The 22,567-nt window shown below is 39.6% G+C and overlaps 1 protein-coding gene across 2 annotated transcripts in view; it reads right to left on the bottom strand.

Moving 5' to 3' along the window:
- Positions 1–988: 988 nt before the first annotated feature.
- FBLN7 (fibulin 7) overlaps positions 989–22,567 on the bottom strand; it is a 170,847-nt gene continuing 149,268 nt past the window's right edge. The window contains exons 4-8 of one of the 2 annotated variants that reach the window (XM_044290632.1): positions 10,328–10,453; positions 9,318–9,455; positions 9,067–9,204; positions 6,308–6,446; positions 989–3,887 (exon numbers count right to left, since the gene is read on the bottom strand). In XM_044290632.1, coding sequence (XP_044146567.1) covers positions 3,515–3,887; positions 6,308–6,446; positions 9,067–9,204; positions 9,318–9,455; positions 10,328–10,453 — 914 coding nt within the window. In that variant the 3' untranslated portion in view covers positions 989–3,514. The remainder of the gene's footprint in view (positions 3,888–6,307; positions 6,447–9,066; positions 9,205–9,317; positions 9,456–10,327; positions 10,454–22,567) is intronic. The other variant, XM_044290633.1, reaches the window with a different exon arrangement.

Here is a 22,567-nt window from a genome sequence, read left to right as displayed (position 1 = left end):
TTAAAAGCCACAGCAGAAAACAGTTTGCTGCACTGTAAAAAAAAAAGTGCATAGGTCTTCCTTAATAAACTTTGTTTCTTTCCATTGACTTCTGAAAGAAAATAAATGTTATCCATTGGCAAGTCATGCAATCAAATCCACCATAATTAAGGGTGGCTTATAGGAACTCTAGGAGGATATGAACCGTTCCAATGTATTAAAAGAATAAATTCCAAAATGTAACCATCTATTTATATAAAAAATACTTATTATGTGTATTATCAAAACATTTTGACCTGATCGATGAAAATTCTTTCAATCAGTCAGAACAAGTAAAAGAGTTGTTTTACATTTTACCCAATCATTATATATGTTCCTTTACCAAACAGCATCCCCTTAGAGGAGAGATCCCGAACCATGGGCCACAAAGAAATACCGGGCCCAGGGGGTGCCAGATTTGAATGGTGGGGATGGGAACCATTGGCCCCTGTGCCCCGCTGTTCAGCCTCATTGGCTGAAGGCCGCTAGGCCTGAGGCCTGAAAGGCAGTAGTATGGTGCAAGATAGCGATGACATCATCGCGATCTCCTGCGCCGGGTCACAGGCGGTGTTACAATATGATCAAGCAAAGCAGCCCAGTGACAATGACATTGACAACCATCTGTGGTTAGGGTATTATATTTACAGAGGGCATTAACAGTGAAGAGACCACTACTAGGGGGCATTATATGTGAAGAGTGCACTAGTGGGAGCATTACATGTAAAGAGGATACTACTGGGGGACATTATATGTAAATATGTCACTGCTGGGGGTATTGTCTATGAATTATATGTACAGATGACACTTCTGGAGTTATTATCTCACCATCTACTACAGCTTTGAATGTGAGACTGCCATCATTTTATAGATAATCATCTTGGCTATCTCATACATAAATTAGACTTGCAACTATTTAGCATATGATTAGTTATGCAGATTCTTGTCATGTAACTGCATTGTTACTGTTTTGCTCCTAAAATTCTAAATACATTTTTTTTATTATTTTGTTAGTATTTTGTAAATCCACCTTTTGACTTTCAACACTGCCTGAATTCTTCTGGGCATGCTCTCGATCGGATAGACCACCATCAATCCTGTTCAAGAATCCAATGCCTTTGGCTCTGAAGCAAACCCATATCATCAGGCTTCATCCACCGAACTTGACAGTTCCTTCAATTTCTTGATCAATTAGCCCCCTTTTGCCTTGTTTCTTCCAGACCCATTTGCACCCATCGGAGCCCAGTCTATTGACTTTCGTCTCATTGTTCCAAATCACCCATTTCCAATCTTCTACTGTCCACTGTTCGTATTTCTTTGCAAAATCGAGACAATGCTTCTTATGATGATTATTCAGGCTCACCATTCCAGACTTTTGTAATGGATTTCGCACAGTGCTTGCATGGACGTCTGTGATCTCACTATTACGAAGCATATGAGCCACCTCCACTGCCATTTTTTTCATGCCAGAACTGATAGACCATGTGATGAGCCGACTTGTTGCCTGGACGTTTACCTCTTGGCTTTAGAATGGATGGACGGACTTCATTTCATATTCTTCCAACTGTCCTGACATTCACATGATGCAGTTTGGCAGTTTTCTTGGCTATCGATGCGCTGGATGATGCTGTTTCTATTTTCTAGGAAAATCTTTTTGCTGGCTGCTCCTTGATTCAAACCATTGATCTTTCGCTTGGGACTCAACCTAATAACACACTGAGCTATTAGCAAATGTGAGAACAGGTTGTAACAGGTTGTGAGAACAGGTTGTAATTTTTAGTATACAAAAAGAAAAAGATTGCTCCACCACCAGGAGCAAAACAGTAACAATGCAGAATCTGCATAACTAATCATATGCTAAATAGTGGCAAGTCCAATTTAAGTATGAGACAGCCAAGATAATTGTCTATAAAATTATGGTAGTCTCGAAGCCTTAGTGAATGGTGAGCTATGGAGCCTGAAAGTCAAAAATTCCAAATATTGTTACCATTTTGCTCTTCAGTGTATAATGACTCCAGAATCTGTACACATAATTCATATATAATACTCCCAGCACTGACATTTACATATAATGTCCCCCAGTAGTATCTTTTTTACATGTAATGCTCCCACTAGTGCACTCTTCACATATAATGCCCCCTAGTAGTGGCCTCTTTACATATAGTGCCACCCAGTAGTGGTCTCTTCACTGTTAATGCCCTCTGTAAATATAATACTCTAACCACAGATGGTTGCCAATGTCATTGTCACTGGGCTCCCCAACATTGTTACCCTTTTGCTCGTCAGTGTATGTATAAGGGGCACTGCCATGGAGCATTATATGTACAGATAGTTCAACTGGGGGACATTATATGTACAGTTTGCACTACTTGGGTGCATTATGTGTACATATGGCAGTACAGGGAGAGCATTATATCTACTGGGGCCTGAATGGAAATTACTACTGGGTGGGACTGGGACCTAAATGGGAATGATTACTAAGTAGGGGCATAAAAGGAGGCATTATTAATAAATAGTTGTGTTGTGTGTGTCTAATATGCATAAACAAGTTATGATCAGGAGACATCATCAGAGTGATCTGTGCAGGATTGAGAACAAAAAGGAAAGAGAACGACTACAGTCAGAGAAGACATCATCTGTGAGTGGGGGCCTAAATAGGTTTATTAATGACTGGGACCTAAATGGATATTCTTCTGGTGAAGCAGTATTATTTGGCCTTTATGTAGTGTTCTTATTGGTAATGTTGCCACTGATTCTGATTATTGTGTTTTGCGCGTGATTAACACACACACACCCTCAACCACCCCCGTTCCGTGTGAAAATTGTTTTGCATAAAACTGGTCTTTGGTGCAAAGAAGGTTGGGGACTAATATCTTAGAGACAATATTGGTATGTTGGCTTGGGACATCTGTTTTAGTCTATAGTCAAATGGTCCCACACATCTGATTGTTTACTCCTGTTCTCGGCACGTCTTTAGGGTGATTGTAGAGAGTTAGAAAAACATGGCTGATCTCTTCCAGAAATGGCACCACACCTGTGAATGAGTTATGATGAATTATACTGCAGATCAGCTCCATTAATGAAAATGGGGCTGATCTGTAACACTATGCAACCTTGAAAAAAGCGGTGGCACAATTTTTGGAAGAAAGCAACCAAGTTTTTCAATGTGCCACCCTTGTAATAACGGGGCTGTGTCAGATTTAAAAAAATGCTTAAATATCACTAGAAACTAATCATCATTGAAGTATAAACAACCTTCAGTCATGGATTAGGTTTGAACCATGACAATAGTACAATGGTGTAGCATCCATACTGCATATTGGACTGCATACTTAAAAAGAGGTAAACCTATATTTGTATTGATTGTGAGGTAAATAGGAGTATACTGTATCTACAGTTTTACCTTTTGCCATTTAAGTCCAAATGTCCATTCTGTAAACAGTAATTTACCATCTTTCACAAACCATGTTGCGTCATAATGTTCATACTTCACCTTATTTTAAAATCTATAAGCTGAAACAAAGACAGTGATCTTTGAAACATGCTTCGCTTGGAACATGCGGTCTAAGTACTCAGACATGTCCACATCCACTTCTATGGTCTGTGGTCCTTGAAGACTTTGCACAAGTATTAGTTCTCCTGTCTGTCGATCTGATCTTTGCATGACAAAGTGCCCTCTGCTGTTTCCTGCCAATATTCCAAATCTCAGACTGTCTGGGCCAGGTCTTCCCGGTGCTGAAGCTGTTGCCATACGAAAAAGTGAGACTGGTGTGGGTAAATTTGAGGGCAAGGAGAGGTAATGGAAAGAGATTGTTTTTGGTGCATGATGACAGGAACGGCTGTCCATTGGACAAGGATTTCGTTCACACTGACTGTGAAGAAAAACATAAAGCTCTATTAAACCAATTGTAAGATATCAAATAAACAAATATATCTAATAACGTCTTCATTTTATGTTTTCAGTAAAAATCCAATTAGATGAACCCATGCCAGTTTATTCAACCTGGCAAATTGAGCGATCAGCCACACTAGACCGATTTTTTAAAATTGGCCAGTATATAATAATAATAGACAACAGATCCCAGCAAAGGAGCAGCACTCCAATAATTCAACAACTTGAGCATTCATTCACCCAATGTTAAGCAGAACATTGCAACTCCTCAAGCCAAAGTGGAGCTCAAAGACTGCTCTTAATGCTGGATGAATATTGTTCACTTGTTGTATTTTCGGCATGCTGTAATCTTCCTGGGATATGGTGTCTACTATTTTGGGGTGAATCTGATTTCAGGAGGTGCTGCGCCCATCTTTGAAAGAGAAGTGTAATATTGTGCTGATCTACGTTCTCTGTATCTACTAGTATAGTTATAGTATGTGTTCCTTTTATAATGATCTGTGGTGAGAATGTATTTAGTGATTTGGTAAGTGGTTTAATAAATGTAGTGTTCTGAAATTATTTATATTGCTATAGAGGCTGGGTATGGCTGCAACATTGAGGGGTCAATGATGTCTTGGCAGCAAATTCTGCAACCATCAGAAGTTGTCATAACAACCTGAGCTAGATAGAGAAGAGGAAGAAGAAATCACCTGTGAATCACTACATTTTGAGACTGTCTCCATCCCTGACATGTCTGCCATAGTACATCCTTGCATTACACATGAGATAATAAGCTATTATGTTGAAATTTTCCTATACTATTCCTCCTGGATATGTAACCATAAAACAAGTTCAACAGGTGAACCTCAAAAAGTCCAAACCAACCACTGCTGCTTTTGGAGCCAGTCACTTTGGCACTAGAGTTTATTTCTTTCATTCAGAACTTATTAGACTTTATAGATGATATATGAGTTTGGCCCCAAGAAAAATTTCCTCTGGTGGGCTCAAGAAATCCCATTCTGACATTGAAGGCGTGTACAGGAAACAGTACCTACATTGTTATTGAGAAGGTCACTCCTTTAGAGTAAAGCTGCACTGCTGACTATTATTGCTGTTGTAGAGACTTTCTTATTTGAACCAACTCTGGTGTGTTTGACTTTTTGAGGTACGCCTGTTGTGCGCTGAGTCCTTTCTTGGTTTATGGTCGTTAATTTATGTTCTTTTTTGTAGAGAGGATAGAGACCCATTTAAGAAGGTTGTTTGCAATTTTTTTTAGAGTGTTTGTGTTTTTAATCTGGATAGGTATGACTAAGCCCTGACCTACACATAGGCTTTCTGTAACACGATTAATGGAGCTAAAACTGCAATACAAAGCAATACAATGAGGGACATTTATCAAGGTCTATATGCTAATTGTGGCATAAATAAAGTCGCACATTATGGTGCTCACAATGTGTTCACCATAATTTGCGACTTTTTGAGCTTCGCAGCACTTTTTTAGAAGCCTCTTAACAAATCAAGCGCAGGGAGATCAAGCGCAGGGAGATCAAGACTGGTGGATGGATCTACCAGTCATGATATACCTCCCCCATTGAGTTGCATGCAATCTTGTGAGCTGCAGTTGTCACTCAATGATATCTTTTGACAAGGAGAATGGTAATAGAATATTTCAATCAAAACAAACATTCGTTGGGTAAAAATTAACAACAAACAATCATTTTTACCAACTCATGACAGACAATTATCGTCTGAAAAGTCATCAGTCGTGTTTAATATTTTCATTCTATAGCCGGATCAAAAATCTTATGTTGAAAAAAAGATCGTTTGTGAATGAAAGATCTTTCTTTAAAACAATGTTCCCAGACAGATTTTTCGTTCATCAGCGGTTTCATTGAACATGTATGGCCACTATGAACAACTGTAACAGCCAATATAGACTAAAATGTGTATGGCTGTGTCTGTGAAATGAACGTTCACCAGATGTTTGCTTGTTTAACTGGTTTTCATCCATCAACCACCTTCAACTAATGTGTATCCCCAACTTTACTCTGATTAAATATGTGAATCAATAATTGCAGCTTTTTTTTATTTTTATCTCTGTTATAGGCTCCCTTGTTACAAACAGCTATGTTCTACTATGAAACACGGTAGAGTTCCAGAGAAAACGTAATGCTCCAGAAGTGCAAAAAATATTTTTACGAACTAAAAATTCCAAATGTTACACTTTCTTTCCAAACATTAAATGCATAAATTGCAGTGAGCCACATCATTCCGCAACATAGTGTTTGCATGAAGTAAGAATAATTGAAATGTTCCGCAACATATGAGATTATACCGTGCATTACAGCTTTATGGTATTTGATGACTCATGAGAAAAACTGACCTTCTGCTCAACCAGGTCAATTGTTCTTTACTTACCTTGGTGATGTCTTCACATAGCTGATATTCCCATAGGATTTTGGACACTCAGGCAAGACACACTGAAAACCACCCGCAGTGTTTATGCACATGGAATGCTTTGTGCAGTTGTGTAGTCCTAAAGTACACTCATCTATATCTGGTAACGAAACAAAGCAGTAATGTATTAAATGTAAGTTATAGCTCGTTACAGGTAGAAATTAAAATGGTATTCCAATTATATCAAGGTCTTCCCTATCCACAGGATGGGGGGTAACTATTAGATTGGTTGAGGTTGGGCAATTGAGACCCCCACCAAGAACATGGTTCTAGTATGTCACAGTGACCCCCTGTAATGAATGGAACAGCAGGTTGGGCATGTGCACTACATTCATTTCTGTACTCAGCTCTCTTCCTCAGTCCCATAGAGATGAAAGGAGTGGAAGTGCACATTCCTGACCTGCTGCTCTAATGATTTTGGGGTCTGCATGGGGTATATGGATCTATTCTCATGATTGGTCAAGGTCCCAGTGGTCAGACCTAATCTAACAGTTATTCCCTATGCTATGTATAGGGGATAACCTGATATAACCAGAATATCCATTTAAGATCTGCTAAAGACAGACTCAGAGGGAAACATGGCATAAACTCTGCCACTGCCATGGCGTCCATAGCTTAGGCTTGATACCAGGCTAATCAAGCCTCATATTTGGCCTGGTCCTTGGTATATAAAGGAAGGATGGGAGGGGGCAAGCTGCAAGTGACAGCAGGAAAAACTATGATAGACTGTTATTGTCATCTATTTACAGCCTCCAGTCACCCCAGTCACTCCAATCACTGTATTTTACCAGTCAGAGATAAAAATGCCCTCTGATGCCCTCAACTTTAAGAGTTTTTCATTTTCCTACTACAGGGGTGAGAATATAAGCAGTTAATTAACCCCCTCTGCACCTGCACCTATCTCAAGAACACGGATCACCAAACCCCTGTCTTTTGGCAACTGTGAATGAAGATGTGGCCATGCATGTGCAGCTTTCTCTATTCACTTCTAATGGAGTTCTGAAAATAGCCACCATGATTGCTCGGCTATTGTCAGAACTCCCATAGAAGTGAATGAATGGAGCCACACATGCATGGCTACCTCTCCATTCCCAGTAGCCACAAGACTGGGATCAGGGAAGTATATTTAGAAAATGGCTATTAAAGTTTTGTAAGAAGTAGAGCTCCAAAATGTCTCTGCACTCTAATTCTAAAACTGGCAAGTATGAACCACAAAATTCATGTGAATGTCATCTCTGATGAAAAGTTTAATCTCCAATAAGCAGATTATGTATACCTGCCAAGCGCAATAATGAAATTATAAAATGAATGTTAATACAGAATAATCATTTATGCCAGAGGCAATTTTGACATAATTAAATAGTGAGATTAGATATTCCTTTCTGAGGTTAATAAAGTCATCCATGGCAATGTGATCTGGAAAGTTTTTATATTAATTTAATTATACAACTCAGATAATTGTTTAGAGGATGGACAAGTTAAAACTGGAGTGGGTAACATCTGGGAATAACTTTTGTTGACTGGAGCAATCCAAAATTATACATTTTGGATAACTATTCGACTTTCACTTAATGTTTAGAGCTGATCTTTCGTAATTCCCTAATATAGGCTTACTATGGAATAGCTACATTAGCAATGGGTGTGAAATCTGATAAAAGATTTGGTTGAGACCTAAAAATACCCTTTAAGAGATGACCCTGTTTATTTTACCATAGCTTGGAATGGAAAATGGGGAGAAAATTATTTGTGAGATGAAACGGGTGGGGACTAGGAACCTACCTTTCTCAGGGATATTCCCATAGGAGATGACCCTGTTCCCCTGTGGAACAATCCAAGGCACATGGTCTCCAATAGCTTGTCAGAGGGCACATTTTTCACGTCTCTCTAACAATGTACTAGTTACTAGGAGCCAAGGAACTCCTTAATTCAGTCTCTTACATTCAATCTAAAGAACTTTAGAAAGATGATTTTAGGTAGGATGTTGACCCCTTGCCTACTAGGACCCTGTACTGCTGCATACAATATGCCTGTTCCTACAGGAGCTATTTGAATAAAGATTTCAGCTTCAATTTGTCAAAGGAAAAATTAAAGTATAAAATTCCCCCCACTTCAAGGGAATCTGTCACCCTGATTTTGGACTATTATATAATACATGTGTAGTACTGCAGATAAGGAGTCCAGATCACTATTTTTATTTTCCTACTGCCCCCCATTCCCCCCCTGTCAGCATACAAAGCTGTGCTGATATACACAGTCTGGACTGTTGTGTTGTGGTAACAAAGCAGTCCTGACAATGTATTTCAATGGAGCTCTGAGCGCTGACAGCGGGAGAATGGGGGCAGTAGGAAAATAAAAGATAATGATCTGGACTCCTGATCTGCAGTACTTCTCATATATTACTGTAGATAATAATCCAAAATCGGGATGACAGATTCCCTTTCAAGACTTCAACCTGCCTGTCATATTCAACAATTTTCTATTATGCAATATTATTTTATGATTAATTACTTGTTTATTCTCTTTCAGTCAAATGCTATGTGTGTGATTCCTGTGCCCCTACAATTTAGACCCTACCTTCACGCTCAAACATTTCACTTTCTCTCCATAATCCAACCTACCACTAACTATCCCTTATTCTAAGGCTCCATTGACAATGCATGCCATCTTCTTGGCCTGCTACAATGGTGGTTATTAACATGAAGGTGTTACACTGCTCTTACCTTCACAATTTTTACCATCACTAAGGATCTTATAGCCTGCAGGGCAGGCACATCGATATGATCCAGGAGTGTTAATACACACATGTACACAAAGCCGAGTAGTTCCTTCTGCCTTGTAAACCTCACATTCATTAACATCTACAAGAAAACACACATTCAGAAATTATGAACATTTTGACATATCTCTAGGGTATGTTGCTGCACTTTGCTACCTGTATTTTTTATTTATTATGTTAAAATGTTTTACTTACCTTGACATAAGCTGTTTTCAGGAGTTCCACTCATCTGAAAGCCAGGATCACAGCTACAGTGCTGAGTGTGGTCAACTCTGGTACAGCTGGCTTTGCGGCTTAATGCAGCATCATTGAGTACTGGCGAGTCAGATGGCACTAAAAAGACAAGTAAAAAGAAAAATTTAAGGAAATGTGTCACCAAAAGTTTTATCTGCCAGTTAAAACCAGATAGCAGCACATATCCTTTTTTTTTTTTTATCTGTTTTTATTTTCGTATTGCAGATTTCTTTATTCTACTTTCTGAACATGATTGTGAGGATGGCCATCTTTGCCTGAGCTGTTCTTAATAGTATTTAGAAAACATTAAGAAAATTGCTTTATGACAGCTCCCATGGTCCATACACAATGGTCAGGAGAGGACCCTATTGACTTCTATGGGAGTGTTGTACAAGGAAAGAACAGATAAGATTTGACTATCACCTATTGTGAATGGTGGATTATGTCTTATCTGTCATTCTAATCTTAGTTCTAATGATCTCATCTCTGTATATAGATAAGCAAGTAACTGCAGTTAATGATCTGTATAGACCAAGGAGTGGAGCCTATAAGGCTTAGCGGTCAGCGGGAAAACTGCTGGATTTTATGTTTATTCTTTAAGTATAGATATTGACATCAAAAACTAAAAATAACATCACCAACAATTCTTTAAAAATGCACAAAATAAAAAAAATGTTTTAAACAATAGGTCATTTTCTGATGGCACATTCCCTTTGAGGGGTTATATGGGATAAGAAAAAACATGGTTGCTTTATTATAGAAATAGCTCCACTCTGGTAAATTAGCTGTATCTGATATTGCAGCTCGGTTACATTCAACAGAGTATTACTGAGCTACCTACCAGATATGATTGGCGGAATGGACTTAAAGCTGTTTCTGGAAGAAAGCAACCATGTTTTTCTTCTGTATTATAGCCCCCACAAAAATCACTTTTTAAATTATTATATTGTATATCCATAAATGTTTTGTACCTGCTGGTGCTTTAATCTGGCAGTTGGTTCCTCTCCATTCTGTTGGACAGTTACATTTGTACTGATTGGTTCCGTCCACACAAGTCCCTCCATTTAGACAGGGTTGGCTACTGCAAGGCCTGATGTCTAAAAAATAGAACCACTGCCAGTTTTAATAAATGTGCCTCTTGGTGTTTGCATGATATTTAAGTATATCTCAGAGGGGTAACTGGTAGTTATGGGATATGGTGTTCTAGACCTTATGCTAGAAATAACACATTAAGCTCTACCATCAGAATTTTCAGACCTGCGGTTTGATGCGGACCGCTGTATGGAAAAGGTTAACAGTGCAGGGAGCTCCCTCACTCTCCGATCGGGGGGCTGCTGTTCCTTTCACTCTACGCCCCTCTGTGTGGCCGTACAGTAGTTTACGGCCACATATGGAGTGTTTCTGTAAACGGCAGAGTCAGGGCAATAAAGATACAGTCTTGTTTGGCTGTTAACCCTTGCTTTTTTAGTGGAAAAAATGGGTTAAAATGGAAAATTAGGCAAAAAAATGAAATTCTCAAATTTCATCCCCATTTGCCAATAACTCTTGTGCAACACCTAAAGGGTTAACGAAGTTTGTAAAATCAGTTTTGAATACCTTGAGGGGTGTAGTTTTTAGAATGGGGTCATTTTTGGGTGGTTTCTATTATGTAAGCCTTGCAAAGTGACTTCAGACCTGTAGTGGTCCCGAAAAATTGGATTTCTGAAAAATTTCAAGATTTGCTTCTAAACTTCTAAGCCTTATAACATCCCCAAAAAATAAAATATAATTCCCAAAATAATTCAAACATGAAGTAGACATATGGGGAATGTAAAGTCATCACAATTTTTGGGGGTATTACTATGTATTTTTTAGCAAATTAGGTATTATTTTGTGCAAGAAATTTTTTTTACTTCATTTTACCAGTGTCATGAAGTACAATATGTGACGAAAAAACAATCTCAGAACGGCCTGGATAAGTCAAAGCGTTTTAAAGTTATCAGCACAGTGGTCAGATTTGCAAAAAATGGCCTGGTCCTTAAGGTGAAATAAGGCTGTGTCCCTAAGGGGTTAACAACCTTCAGCTTGTCTTACTGGGCCCCCCAAAGTATGTTAATGTCCTGGGAGTGGTGGTGGATTGTGATCAGCAGGCCACATGAGCATGTTTGAGCTCCACCCACCGGCACTCTCAGGAGGTGTCCAAATATGTCCCTTCCACTTCTGAAATGTATTTCTATTGGTCAAGGCATGAGGTGGATTGTACCTGCCTATCTGTAATATTATTGGGCAGCCATGTGCCATGGAGGGCGGGGTTAGCCCAGTAAAAGGTCTGAGACATGTTAAGTGATGGTGGTTTCTCATCTTCCTGTATATCATCACTTCCTGTATGTTTGTTACATGAAGGAAGTGGTCGGGTACCGTGCCTGCCCCTTTCTATTGTTACACCTTTTGTAGCTATAAAATAAAGTGAAGAGACTGAGCAGGAGGAGGAGGAGTGATGAACAGAAGGTCTACAATGATATACCTTGTCTGACTCTTGATGAGTGTTACCTGTGCTTTTAAGCACAGGGGAAATTATTTGTGGTTGGCGTACTTTTAGCGCAGCTTGGATATGTGCGTTTGATGCAAATTTCTACAACAAAGTGGCGAGCTAGGTATATCAAGGGAACTGACAGATTTTTTCCTCTGCACAACAGGTAAAAGGGGAGAGATAGTAAACTGTAATTTTGTCTGCTGCGTCAGAGGAAATTTCTGCTTGGTAAAAAAACATTTTCGCTCTATTTGTGTAAGGACGAGGTAAGTGCTTTTCCGTTGTGTAGTTTTTGGTGGATCTGAGTTGATTGTACAGAGATTGCATGGTGAGATTGTAATGTGTGTAATGATCAGTACAGAGTATCGTGTGTTTTTTTTGTTGTAACTTATTAAGTTTTATGTTACTGTGATTTTTTAAGAGGCAATTTGGTTTGTAGAGGCAGCAATTTGTTGTGTTTGTACATCACCCCCAGAGTGGGGCGGGGGGTGGGGCACAGGGAATAGAGAAACTTTGTTTAATTTGGTTTTTCTATTGCTGGATTTTGTAGACACCATCTTGTCTTCCTTTGTGTGTTAAGCGATGTGGTTTTGTCGGCCATCTTTGTTTTCCTTTGTGTGTCAAGCCATGTGGTTTTGTCTGCCATCTTTGATTTCCTTTGTGTTAAGACCACGTGGCTTTGGCAGACATCTTGGTTAGTTTGGTGCTGCAGGTTTTAACAAGGAATTCATTTTAGTTTGAGCTGGTTTGCTTTTAGCTTTTAGTTTTGGTGTCCATGGAAAACGATTTGATTTTGTTTTTGTAAGTTCTGTGCTGGATATTGGTTGAATGTTCGGTTATGGTATAGCTCAGTGACCAGTCTGATACAGGAATCATTGTGTGAACATTAGTGGCAGTTTAGCGGTGAAATTGTCCTATGGTTGATGATTCTGCTTAATGTTTGTATATCTGTGGCTGTTACACTGAATTGTAGAATTGTTGGGCATAGTTAATACGGGTACTACAGTGTAGAAAGGAGGTGCATGTAGTTCTGTGCCAAAAGTATTGGGACAACTCCTACAAATCGGTACCTGTGTTTTATTTTATATTTTGTAGCAACCATTGTGGTGTTTGTATTCCTGTACAATGGAAAGCATTTTTAAAGAAGTTGAAAAGTTGAAGAACACAGCGGCCATTCTTCAAGCTATGCAGGGATCTACTGATCCATGGCTGCAGGCTCAGAATTCTGTAGCAAACCTGATCGGTACCAGAAAATAGCGCAAACGGAAAGGCAAGTATGCTCTGATTTTTGCTGCTGGGTGGATAGCGGAAAAATATCAGGAGTCTTGAAGGCTGAAGCTGAGTTTGGAAGCAGAAGTGGAAGATTTAAAACTCTTGTCCAGCAGGCAGCTGAAGCTAGCGCTAATTATGAATGTACTTCTAGGTGTAATACTGAGCTGCGCAAGGAGAATGAATGGTTGTCTGAAAGCCTGACGCATGCACAGTGTGCTGTAAGTGAATTGTCTGCTCTCTGCAGGAGAACTGAAGTTCAAAATTCTCAGTGCTAAGTGCAGCCAGAGTCATTGAAACAACCGTTAGAGAGTAATGTGTCTGGGGTTAGAGGCAATGTATGGGCTGTAAGTATGGAGAAGTCTGAGGACCGACTCAGGGATGGAGATGAACAATTTGTGGTAAGAGGACTTAATACAGATGGTAGTGTGGGATCTAGTCATGTTAGGATGATTAATGTTGTGCAGCAAGGCAGATCACCATGTGACCAGAGAAGGTATTGTGCAGGGAGACAAGCTATTTGTTGTTTTGCATGCAGGGGATTTGGGCACATTGAAAGATTTTGTGACGTTGCTAATGGCAACAGACACAGGTATGTTAAATAACCCGGAACAACACCTAGAAGTGGTTTATTCAGCAAGGTGGAGTAATGGTCCCAGACATGGTTCTTTGCAAAGGCATAGAACCCAAGGACAGCCAAGGCCATGGATCCAGGAAGCAGATTTTAAATCCCAATATGAACGGTTGAAATGTGAAAATGTGAAGCTTAGAGAGAAAAGAGATCGGTTCCTGGAATTCAGCAGATTTTCTAATTTTGTGTGCTAGAGAAGGGGAAATCAAGAGATGTTATTGAGGTCTTTGTAAACCATTTTACTGTTTGTATTTTTTTTTAAATGGAGGAACTTTAAGACCTCATTAAAATTGACTTTTTCCTTTCCCTGGAAACCGGTTTTGGGGACCTTGTAATGTTAAATCCTGCTTCTTTGGTAAAATGAATCTGAAGTTGGTTTGGGGCTGGGCAAATTAGCATTTCAATGACTGGGTGGGAAGAAATTCTCCTGCCAGTGTTTACGGTTTCAGGTGAACCCTCCAAGACATTGATTTGTTAATTCAGTTCTATACAATTGTATGTGTTATTTGAGTTTCGGTTTTAAGTTAAAATTTACTTTTTACTGAATCTCAATGTATATAGCAAGACTTCCTGTAACTGAAGTTTTTTTTGGTAGAGAATGTGCTTCAGTAGTGGTTTTTTTTTCATGTTATTGTTTGGGCGTTTTTGATTCTTGAGAAGGCTACGCTGTTTTTTTCTCTCCTTTTAACAAGTGTTCTTTTTTCATTTTTTTTTTTTTTGTTTTATTTTCAGTCATTTTTGTCTATTTTTGTTTGGGTATTTCTTTGACTAATTACAAGATTCACCTTTGTATAGTGAAGCAAATTTTATATTTACCTTTTTCTGCAGTTCTATATTCGATCTTAGCATACTTTATTCCTTCTATTTTCTCCATTCTTTTTACTTTATCGGCAGGAGATTGACTGGAGGAGCCATATTGAGCTGGAGGAAAGCGGTTTATTGGGTAGCCTCAGCTGGCCAAACACAGGCATAACTCAGCTGTGTGCATAGCCCTTTAGGAGGCATACTGCGAATCCAGCAAAAGGAGCTCTGTCCTAAAGGCCCTGTGGGAGTGGAAATAGCATTGAGAGTAGCAATAGGCCGCTCTCAGTGCACAAGATTTCTAGCTGTCCGACATAGGCTGTGTAAAAGTCAGGGTTGGACAGACGTACCTTAAGAAGGAGCCAGGCGAGGCCCTATGTGTATGTTCAAAAGTGTGTCCCTGTACGCAGGCAGCACTGGTAACTGCTTGGTTAGCCAAGGATGGGTTGTGGCAAATCCATGTTCGGGGGGGGGGGGGGATTGTCCCCTCGAGGGGTCAGACGGCTGCTCAGTACATGAGATCTAGTTATGGAGTGAAGGCCACAAAGCCCCTTAAAGAATGGAGTTGGTGGTCCAAGGAAACAAATTGGATTATCCCTCTGGAAGGTATTTTTGACGTATGGAGATGGAAAAAATGTATTACAGAGTTCAGGCCCAGGCTCCAGTTGGCAAAAACATTGTAGGTAGCGCAATGGTGGCTGCAAAAGACAATCGTGGTAATTAAGCAGGGCGTACAGAAGGTGGTTTTAATCCAGAAGAACCAAGTGATGTACACCTGTCCTGAGGGGAAAACTGAGGTTAGGGATCTGATGCAGGAAGCAGAGGAGGCTCCATCTGGGCTGACTTTGCTGAAACAGGCCCGATCCACTAAACCCGGGCCTACTGAAACACAACCAGTACCCGAGGTAAGTGAGTCCCCAACTGTAACTTCCACCTCCACTACTGACAGGGTCGCTTCTCTCCCTCTCTCTCTCTCTTTTTCTCTCTCTCTCATCCCTCCCTCATCTCTCCATCTAACCTTGAGACGATGCACCATGTTGAATCCAGCTTCTCTTCTTCCTGGTTTTGAGGACGATAAGAAGGGGGGGGAGTAGTGCAGAAAACAACAATCTTCAAACTTTTTACCAACCATTCTAACCTCTCAACTGTCAATCAATTTTCTAACCTAATAGGGAATTACATCAAGAACCATCACGACTGCCTTTTCTTTGACGGTACTTGGGTCAGATTTTTGCAAAGAAGGTAAAAATCACAGCCGATCCATGGCCTGAATGTTCCACTGTAGCCCTTTATTCCATCAGGGATGCCCCCAGGCAGCCCCACGGGTTATGACCCAATGTCCACCACCTGGTTCGGGAGCCTCTCCATAACTCAATAACCAGTGCTAATCAAACAGGTGATTTGGTTGTGCTAAATAAACATCTGAGGACGGGACTAGAGCTGAGATATATTGGGCCTTTCCAGGTGCTGCTGATGACGCCATCCTCTCTGAAGTTCGAGGGACGAGACAACTGGATCCACACCAGTCACTGCAAGAAGCTGCTCAACTTCATCAAAGAATGAAGAGTATCACTTTTGTTTATTTGTTTAATTTAGTTTTTAGGGAGGGAAACGCACCTCAAACTAGCAAGGGCCACAAGGAGACATTTCTTGATAGCACATAACGATACATTCCTAGAGGGTAAAATCAGCTATAGGTTTAATAGTAGCTCTGGCTCTGGCTCCTCGCTTGTTAATCCTTTATGGGTGTCCGGGCAGCTAGGCGGCCCGTAGATGTGGTAAAGGGCATAAGTTTGTGGGATCCTCCAGTTGTGAGAAAGGTATAATGGTCAACATTACTAATGAAACCCCCAATCTCTTCAATAACACCCACAGACCAGATTATATCTGCTGGAAAGATGGGTGTGACTTTCAGACTGAGGGAGCGATCCCCCAGTCTATTCAGTTATTACTGGAGGCCCGTGACCGTCAGAAGTTCTTGTGTGGAGTTGACGGGTCCGTACTATTTCCTATGCGGGTTAGCCTCTTATAAGGTAATTCCCCCTAATGCCAGAGGTTCATGTTTCCTGGTGAAGCTTGTCCCTGCATCTTACATTGCAGCCGATTGGGAGGAACTGATGGTGTGGAAGGAGAGCTGAAAGGGAGTTGTTTTCTGGCTGGACGGTATGGGGAGTTAGACTTATGAAGCGATTGAACAATTTCTCATCCATAGTGGATGAGATGTTTAATGAAACCATTGAGGCAGTGAGGGAGATCACCGAGAATCAACAACAGTAAAGCATCCAAAGGGGGGTTTATGTGAATTAGATGACGGTTGTGCCTGGCTAGCAGACATCAGTGACAAGGGTCAGACCCAACCTGACAGGAGCAGGGCAGAGGCGGAGCTATGACTAGTGAGGGATGGAATCCTTTGACGGATTTGGGTGCTTTTGGGGATTTCCTATTTTCCATAGGTAACTGGTTGAAGGAAGTAGGAGAATATATCCTCATGTTGTTCCATTTTCTCTTTATCCTATATATCTTGGTGGGATGTTCCTGCTGTTTGATCGATCGGATTGCCCAGGCACGTGCAGATGATCAAATCTCCATCGCAGCTCGCGGATATACTACGGATCAACCTATGTCTTTGATGGAAAGGATGTCCAACTAAACGTCCATCGCCACGCCACACCTCCCCACATCAGGATCTCCCTCAGAGTCAACTCCCCGAAGAATCGAGCCGACGGATAGAGCATCATCATTGAGTCACTGGCACCCAAGGAGCACCACATTTGACGAGGGAAAGCTGAGGAAACCGAAGATTCAGCAAGAGATTCAAAGAACACAGAGGACATATGAAAAAGAGGAGGGAACTGTTGTGAAATTTTTTATTAGCATAGGATGACTATAGTGGACCTTCTCTTTAGCTTAGGAGTGTTAATTGGGTTTATTTTGTATATGCCTTCCTGTGTAAAGTCTGACCTGATTACGGTTATAAGAGAGTGTGATCGGGTCAGGACGGTACCCGGTAAATTCTATAGATCAGCACTCGGGTTCCTACTCCCCCATGTGAAATGCGCCACTGTTGGTTTGAGGGGGATCTAATGGCTGCTGGCTCTGAGAGCAATGTTCTTAGTGAAAGCTGCCAGCGGGTCCTCATCAGCAACGGTGGGGTATAGCACACTGATGCCGGTCTCACTCAACCATGGGGGCCCCAACATGTTGCTAAACATTAGTTGGTGGGACTGGTGTCCATGTGAATGTTATATCACCTTTCTTGGTCGACCCTGTTTTAAAAGACCTTCCTCAGGGACTGATCCCCCCTTTCGGAACCATGTCTAACAGAGGTTCACTTTGGGTCAGTAGGAGACTTGCACTGGATTTAATGGATGTTGTCTGATTAGAGAGCAATAACTGTTTAAGGACAGGCTGATACATTTGGAAGCATTTGCAGATGTCCTGGGAGTGGCGATGGATTGTGATCAACAGGCCACATGAGCATGTTTGAGCTCCACCCACCGACACTCTCAGGAGGTGTCCAAATATGTCCCTTCCAGTTCTGAAATGTATTTCTATTGGTCAAGGTATGAGGTGGATTGTACCTGCCTATCTGTAATATTTTTGGCGGCCATGTGCCATGGAGGGCGGGGTTAGCCCAGTAAAAGGTCTGAGACATGTTAAGTGATGGTGGTTTCTCATCTTCCTGTATATCATCACTTCCTGTGTGTTTGTTACATGAAGGAAGTGGTCGGGTACTGGGCCTGCCCCTTTCTATTGTACACCTTTTGTGGCTATAAAATAAAGTGAAGAGACTGGGCAAAAGGAGGAGTGCTGAACAGAAGGTCTACAATGATACACCTTGTCTGACTCTTCATGAGTGTTACCTTTCCTTACACAAAAGAGCTTGATACTTGTGCTTTTAAGCACAGGGGAAATTCTTTGTGGTTGGCGTACTTTGACGCACTTTTAGCGCAGCTTGGATATGTGCGTTTGATGCAAGCAAATTTCTACAACACATAAAATGTATAACGTTTCCCATCTCCCTTCCAGAAAGAGTTATTAAAGGTCAATAAAAAATGTATGTGTACTCCAAAATGGTGCCATTAAAAACTACAACTTTTCCTGCAAAAAAAGTTCCCTTATATGCTACATCAATGGAAAAATAAAAAAATTATAGGTCTTGGAACGCGACAATCAAAAATTAGGAAATTTGCTAAGGTCCAAAACTGGCTAAATTAGGTTTAATTAGTGATGTTTAATTTTTATTTATTTATGGTTAAATGTAAAAATAAATAACTCAACTGATAAGGGGGGAACCAAGATAATCATAAGTGTTGCTGAAGGTAGTTATGTTAGAGTGAGACAATAGGCCAAGGATTACTTGCATAAAAGTCATAGTTTCTGGATATTTATTGGATGTTAGATCCCAAACTATAGGAATATCAACCAGAATCTTGCTTGCACTGTACAAACCAAAGTAAATAGATTATTCTGTAGATATTTTCTAGTTAGCACTCAATGAAAATACATATGCATCATGTTGTGTTAATATACAAATGGAAAAATGCAATGATAGAATTGTTAAGACCGTTGAAAGAAAATTAGAAGAAAAAAAGTATAGTGCTTGAATTGTGAATTACAGTTACACTACAATTTGGATATAGCAATTACAGTACAACACAGGATTTTGGATTCAATGAAATCGAGGTCTGGCTAGCTTAAAAATTAAACAAGTGACTTGCTGGGAATGTAATCACCACTGGAGCCCAGACATTAGATAAAGTTCTTGTTACTTATAAATTTACTTTGAAACTATAAACTGAAGAAAACTGCTTAGGAAGCATGTATTGTGCTGCAATGGAGATTAATAGATTCCACATATGCCCCAATAAAATTATCCAGAGTTGAGAAGGATTCATGTCTGGCTTAACACAGCAGTAAAAATATACTTCTAGGACCTTATCCATCCCTTAAATTGAATTTTATATCATTGTAAAGATTATAGTGCAAACTGCAAGCAACACACTGGAAATAAAACTCAGTTGAGTTACTAAACTTTGTGATTTGTAGAATTCTTAACATTCTAGAATAAGCTTCATCGGCATATCATCTCACCTACGTATAAATCAACACGGAGGTAAGGCAGTGATCCCTGGGGGAAAACAAGCAAATAAGTCTTGTCCTATTCATTTTCCATGATGAAAGTTAGGATTACAGTGAGTTAACCAAGGCATCCCATATAACTAATCGGTTGCCTGGTGAAGTTCAAAAGACCAAAACAGACATACTCCAGATGGAGGGTCTCTGATTAGTTAATACCAAGTCATGTAGAGCTCTTTCTGGAATAACACAGCAACGTACAAGGTAGCTAAGCAAATGTAGTAGTTTTCTACCCTGTGGATTAGTATATAATTTATTTCCTGTTTCTCATATAGAACCAATGTTTTTCAGAGCTGAACAGAAATTATCACAAATCATACCTGTTCCTAGTGGGTCTCACAATCTAATTTGCTTAAACATACTGTACGTTTGTGGCCCAATTATGGAAAAAGACAATTGAACTATCAGTATGTTTTTGGAGTGTGGGAAAAAACATGCCCATATAAATGTTGTCCTTAGTCATATTTGATCCTAAGACCCCAGACCTGCAAGGCAACAGTGCTGACCAGTGCCCTATGATGCCCTCTGGTGCATAATACCTCAAAACATGCTTATTTCCCTAAAATAAAGTTTATATTCTACTAAATAAAAAAATTATAAATTAATAATCAGTACAATATAAAATATGATTACAAACCAAAATATAAAACCTGTTAAAATGAAAATGAGAACTGTCAAAATGTCATACTTTTATGGTCCACAACTTGCTTATTACACTTTAGTGAAGATATTTTCCTTTTTAAATCTATTGTCTTAAATTTTGGGTTACATAAAGTTCACCTCGCAAAAACCTGCTTCCACTTTAAGCATTTAAAAAGTATCAAACCAACATCTGTAAAATACATTATTGGGATATTATTCTATTTTTCTGATGCCCAAAATACTATATTTGACATTTAACAGAATATTATATTCCACTATTGCTACTTATGTCCCAGGAATGTCTATACAGAACGAGTCAATGAATGCCACATGGCAAGACATTCCAGAGGTCCTGCCAAGAACCTGATTCACCCTGCCATCAATAGCATAGTCTAAATATCTAAGGACAAATAGACCATGAAGTTACTCAACAAAAAGTCAGAAGCATTAACCTATGCGTCCCTCAGATTGCTTCTACACAAACACTGATCTTTGTTTCTTTGGAGATGGGGTTGCTTGCAGGTGGGCAGGCATCGGTTTCATGTGCCAGAGATGAAATTACTGTAGATAACACTTACAAAATGAAACCATCAAGTGAAAAATGTACAGGTGAAAAATCCATAGACAATATCAGATTCATAAGCAACAGTAGAGCTATTTGCAATTTTTTTTATGGGAATTGCTAACAAGGCTTCCTTTTTACTAATACGATCTTTACAATTTAAGGGAGTGCCAGATTTGTATTCAGTTTTAAGGTAAAGGCATGAAATAAATTAATCAATCACAGAGATGGCACTATACCCATAACTGCTTAAAGGTCATAAATTTGGATGCTGTACTAGGTTAGCTAGCTTCATGTTATTTTCCTATACTGTAAATCAGCTCAGGAATAATTTCAGTATTCATTTATATGTCACATCTATAAGATCCATGACAGTGGTCCCTCAGTTACAATATTAATTGGTTCCAGGACAACCATTGTATGTTGAAACCATTGTAAGTTGAGTAATCAGTTCCAAAGCCCTAAAATGTCATCCAAGATAAGAGAAAATGAAGATTTAAGAAAAATAAGCAGATAACTAAGACAGATAAAACAAGTCCTTACATATAACAGTCAGGAACAGCTGATAACGAGTAACTAATACAGCTATTTTATCAAAGAAGTGGCCTTGATTGGTTAGATCTGAGTCTGAGGCATTGTATGTTGAGTCTAGTTTCAACTTACGATGAGTCAGAAAAGACCATTGTATGTTGAAAATATTGTATCCTGAGGACATTGTATCTTGAGGGATCACTGTATATACAGTATCTTGAACTGAAATATCTCACATGTATGGTCATATGTTTTTATATAATCTATACTGCTACCCTGTTGATCCAAAATACAGTTTCTGAAAACATACGTTTCTCACACAAATGTGGTGTAACAACCACAAAACACATGTAACATAAAATAATAAATTGTACCAACTACTCAACTACCTTACACATTTAGGTTTGCATAACAAAGCCTCAAGCAAGGTATTTATGAATAAACATGAACATTGCTTAACGGATTATAAGGATGCCATGTATGTGTTTAAGTATAGTATATTCAAACAAGAAAGGACACATAAAAAGTGCATACCCCAAACAGTATTATATAAACAAAAACTTTATAAATATTGAATACATGGTTGATTAAAAACAAATAAAACCACAAACACTACACTGCTGTATTAAAGGGGTTATGACTCATGTAACAAATGAGATAGTATAGGACATGACAGTCTCTTTCTAACAAAGCTAGAATCATCCCTGTACCTCACATGGGTCCAGAGATCTCCCAATTCATTGCTCTGCTAGATTTATATGAAGCTGACAACTCAAGGGGCTGTATTTTCTGCTGCAGCTAAGGGGGCGTGTGCATGCTCTCCCTATTACTACTCAGTAGCCAGTTGAAGGATGAAAGCATGTATGGCCATCTCAGTATGCAGGGCAAAGAAATAAGAAAAAAACAAACAGCAGGTGGCGCTATACAGATATATATTATTAAATAACTCAGGGGCTATGCAAATTTTTTTATTACATGCAATTACAAAAGTACCGTATTTATCACCGTATAAGACACACTTTTTTTTCCCCCAAAAGTGGGGGGGAAATAGCAGTGCATCTTATACGGCGAATGCTGCTGATTTTGCAGAGTTTTCAATGATACACCCACCGCGATGTCGCGCGGCG

This window comes from Bufo gargarizans, chromosome 4, assembly GCF_014858855.1.
Source record: "Bufo gargarizans isolate SCDJY-AF-19 chromosome 4, ASM1485885v1, whole genome shotgun sequence".
NCBI lineage: Eukaryota > Metazoa > Chordata > Amphibia > Anura > Bufonidae > Bufo > Bufo gargarizans.
Note: the sequence above shows the minus strand (reverse complement) of the source record. Positions and strands in the feature narration are given on the sequence as shown.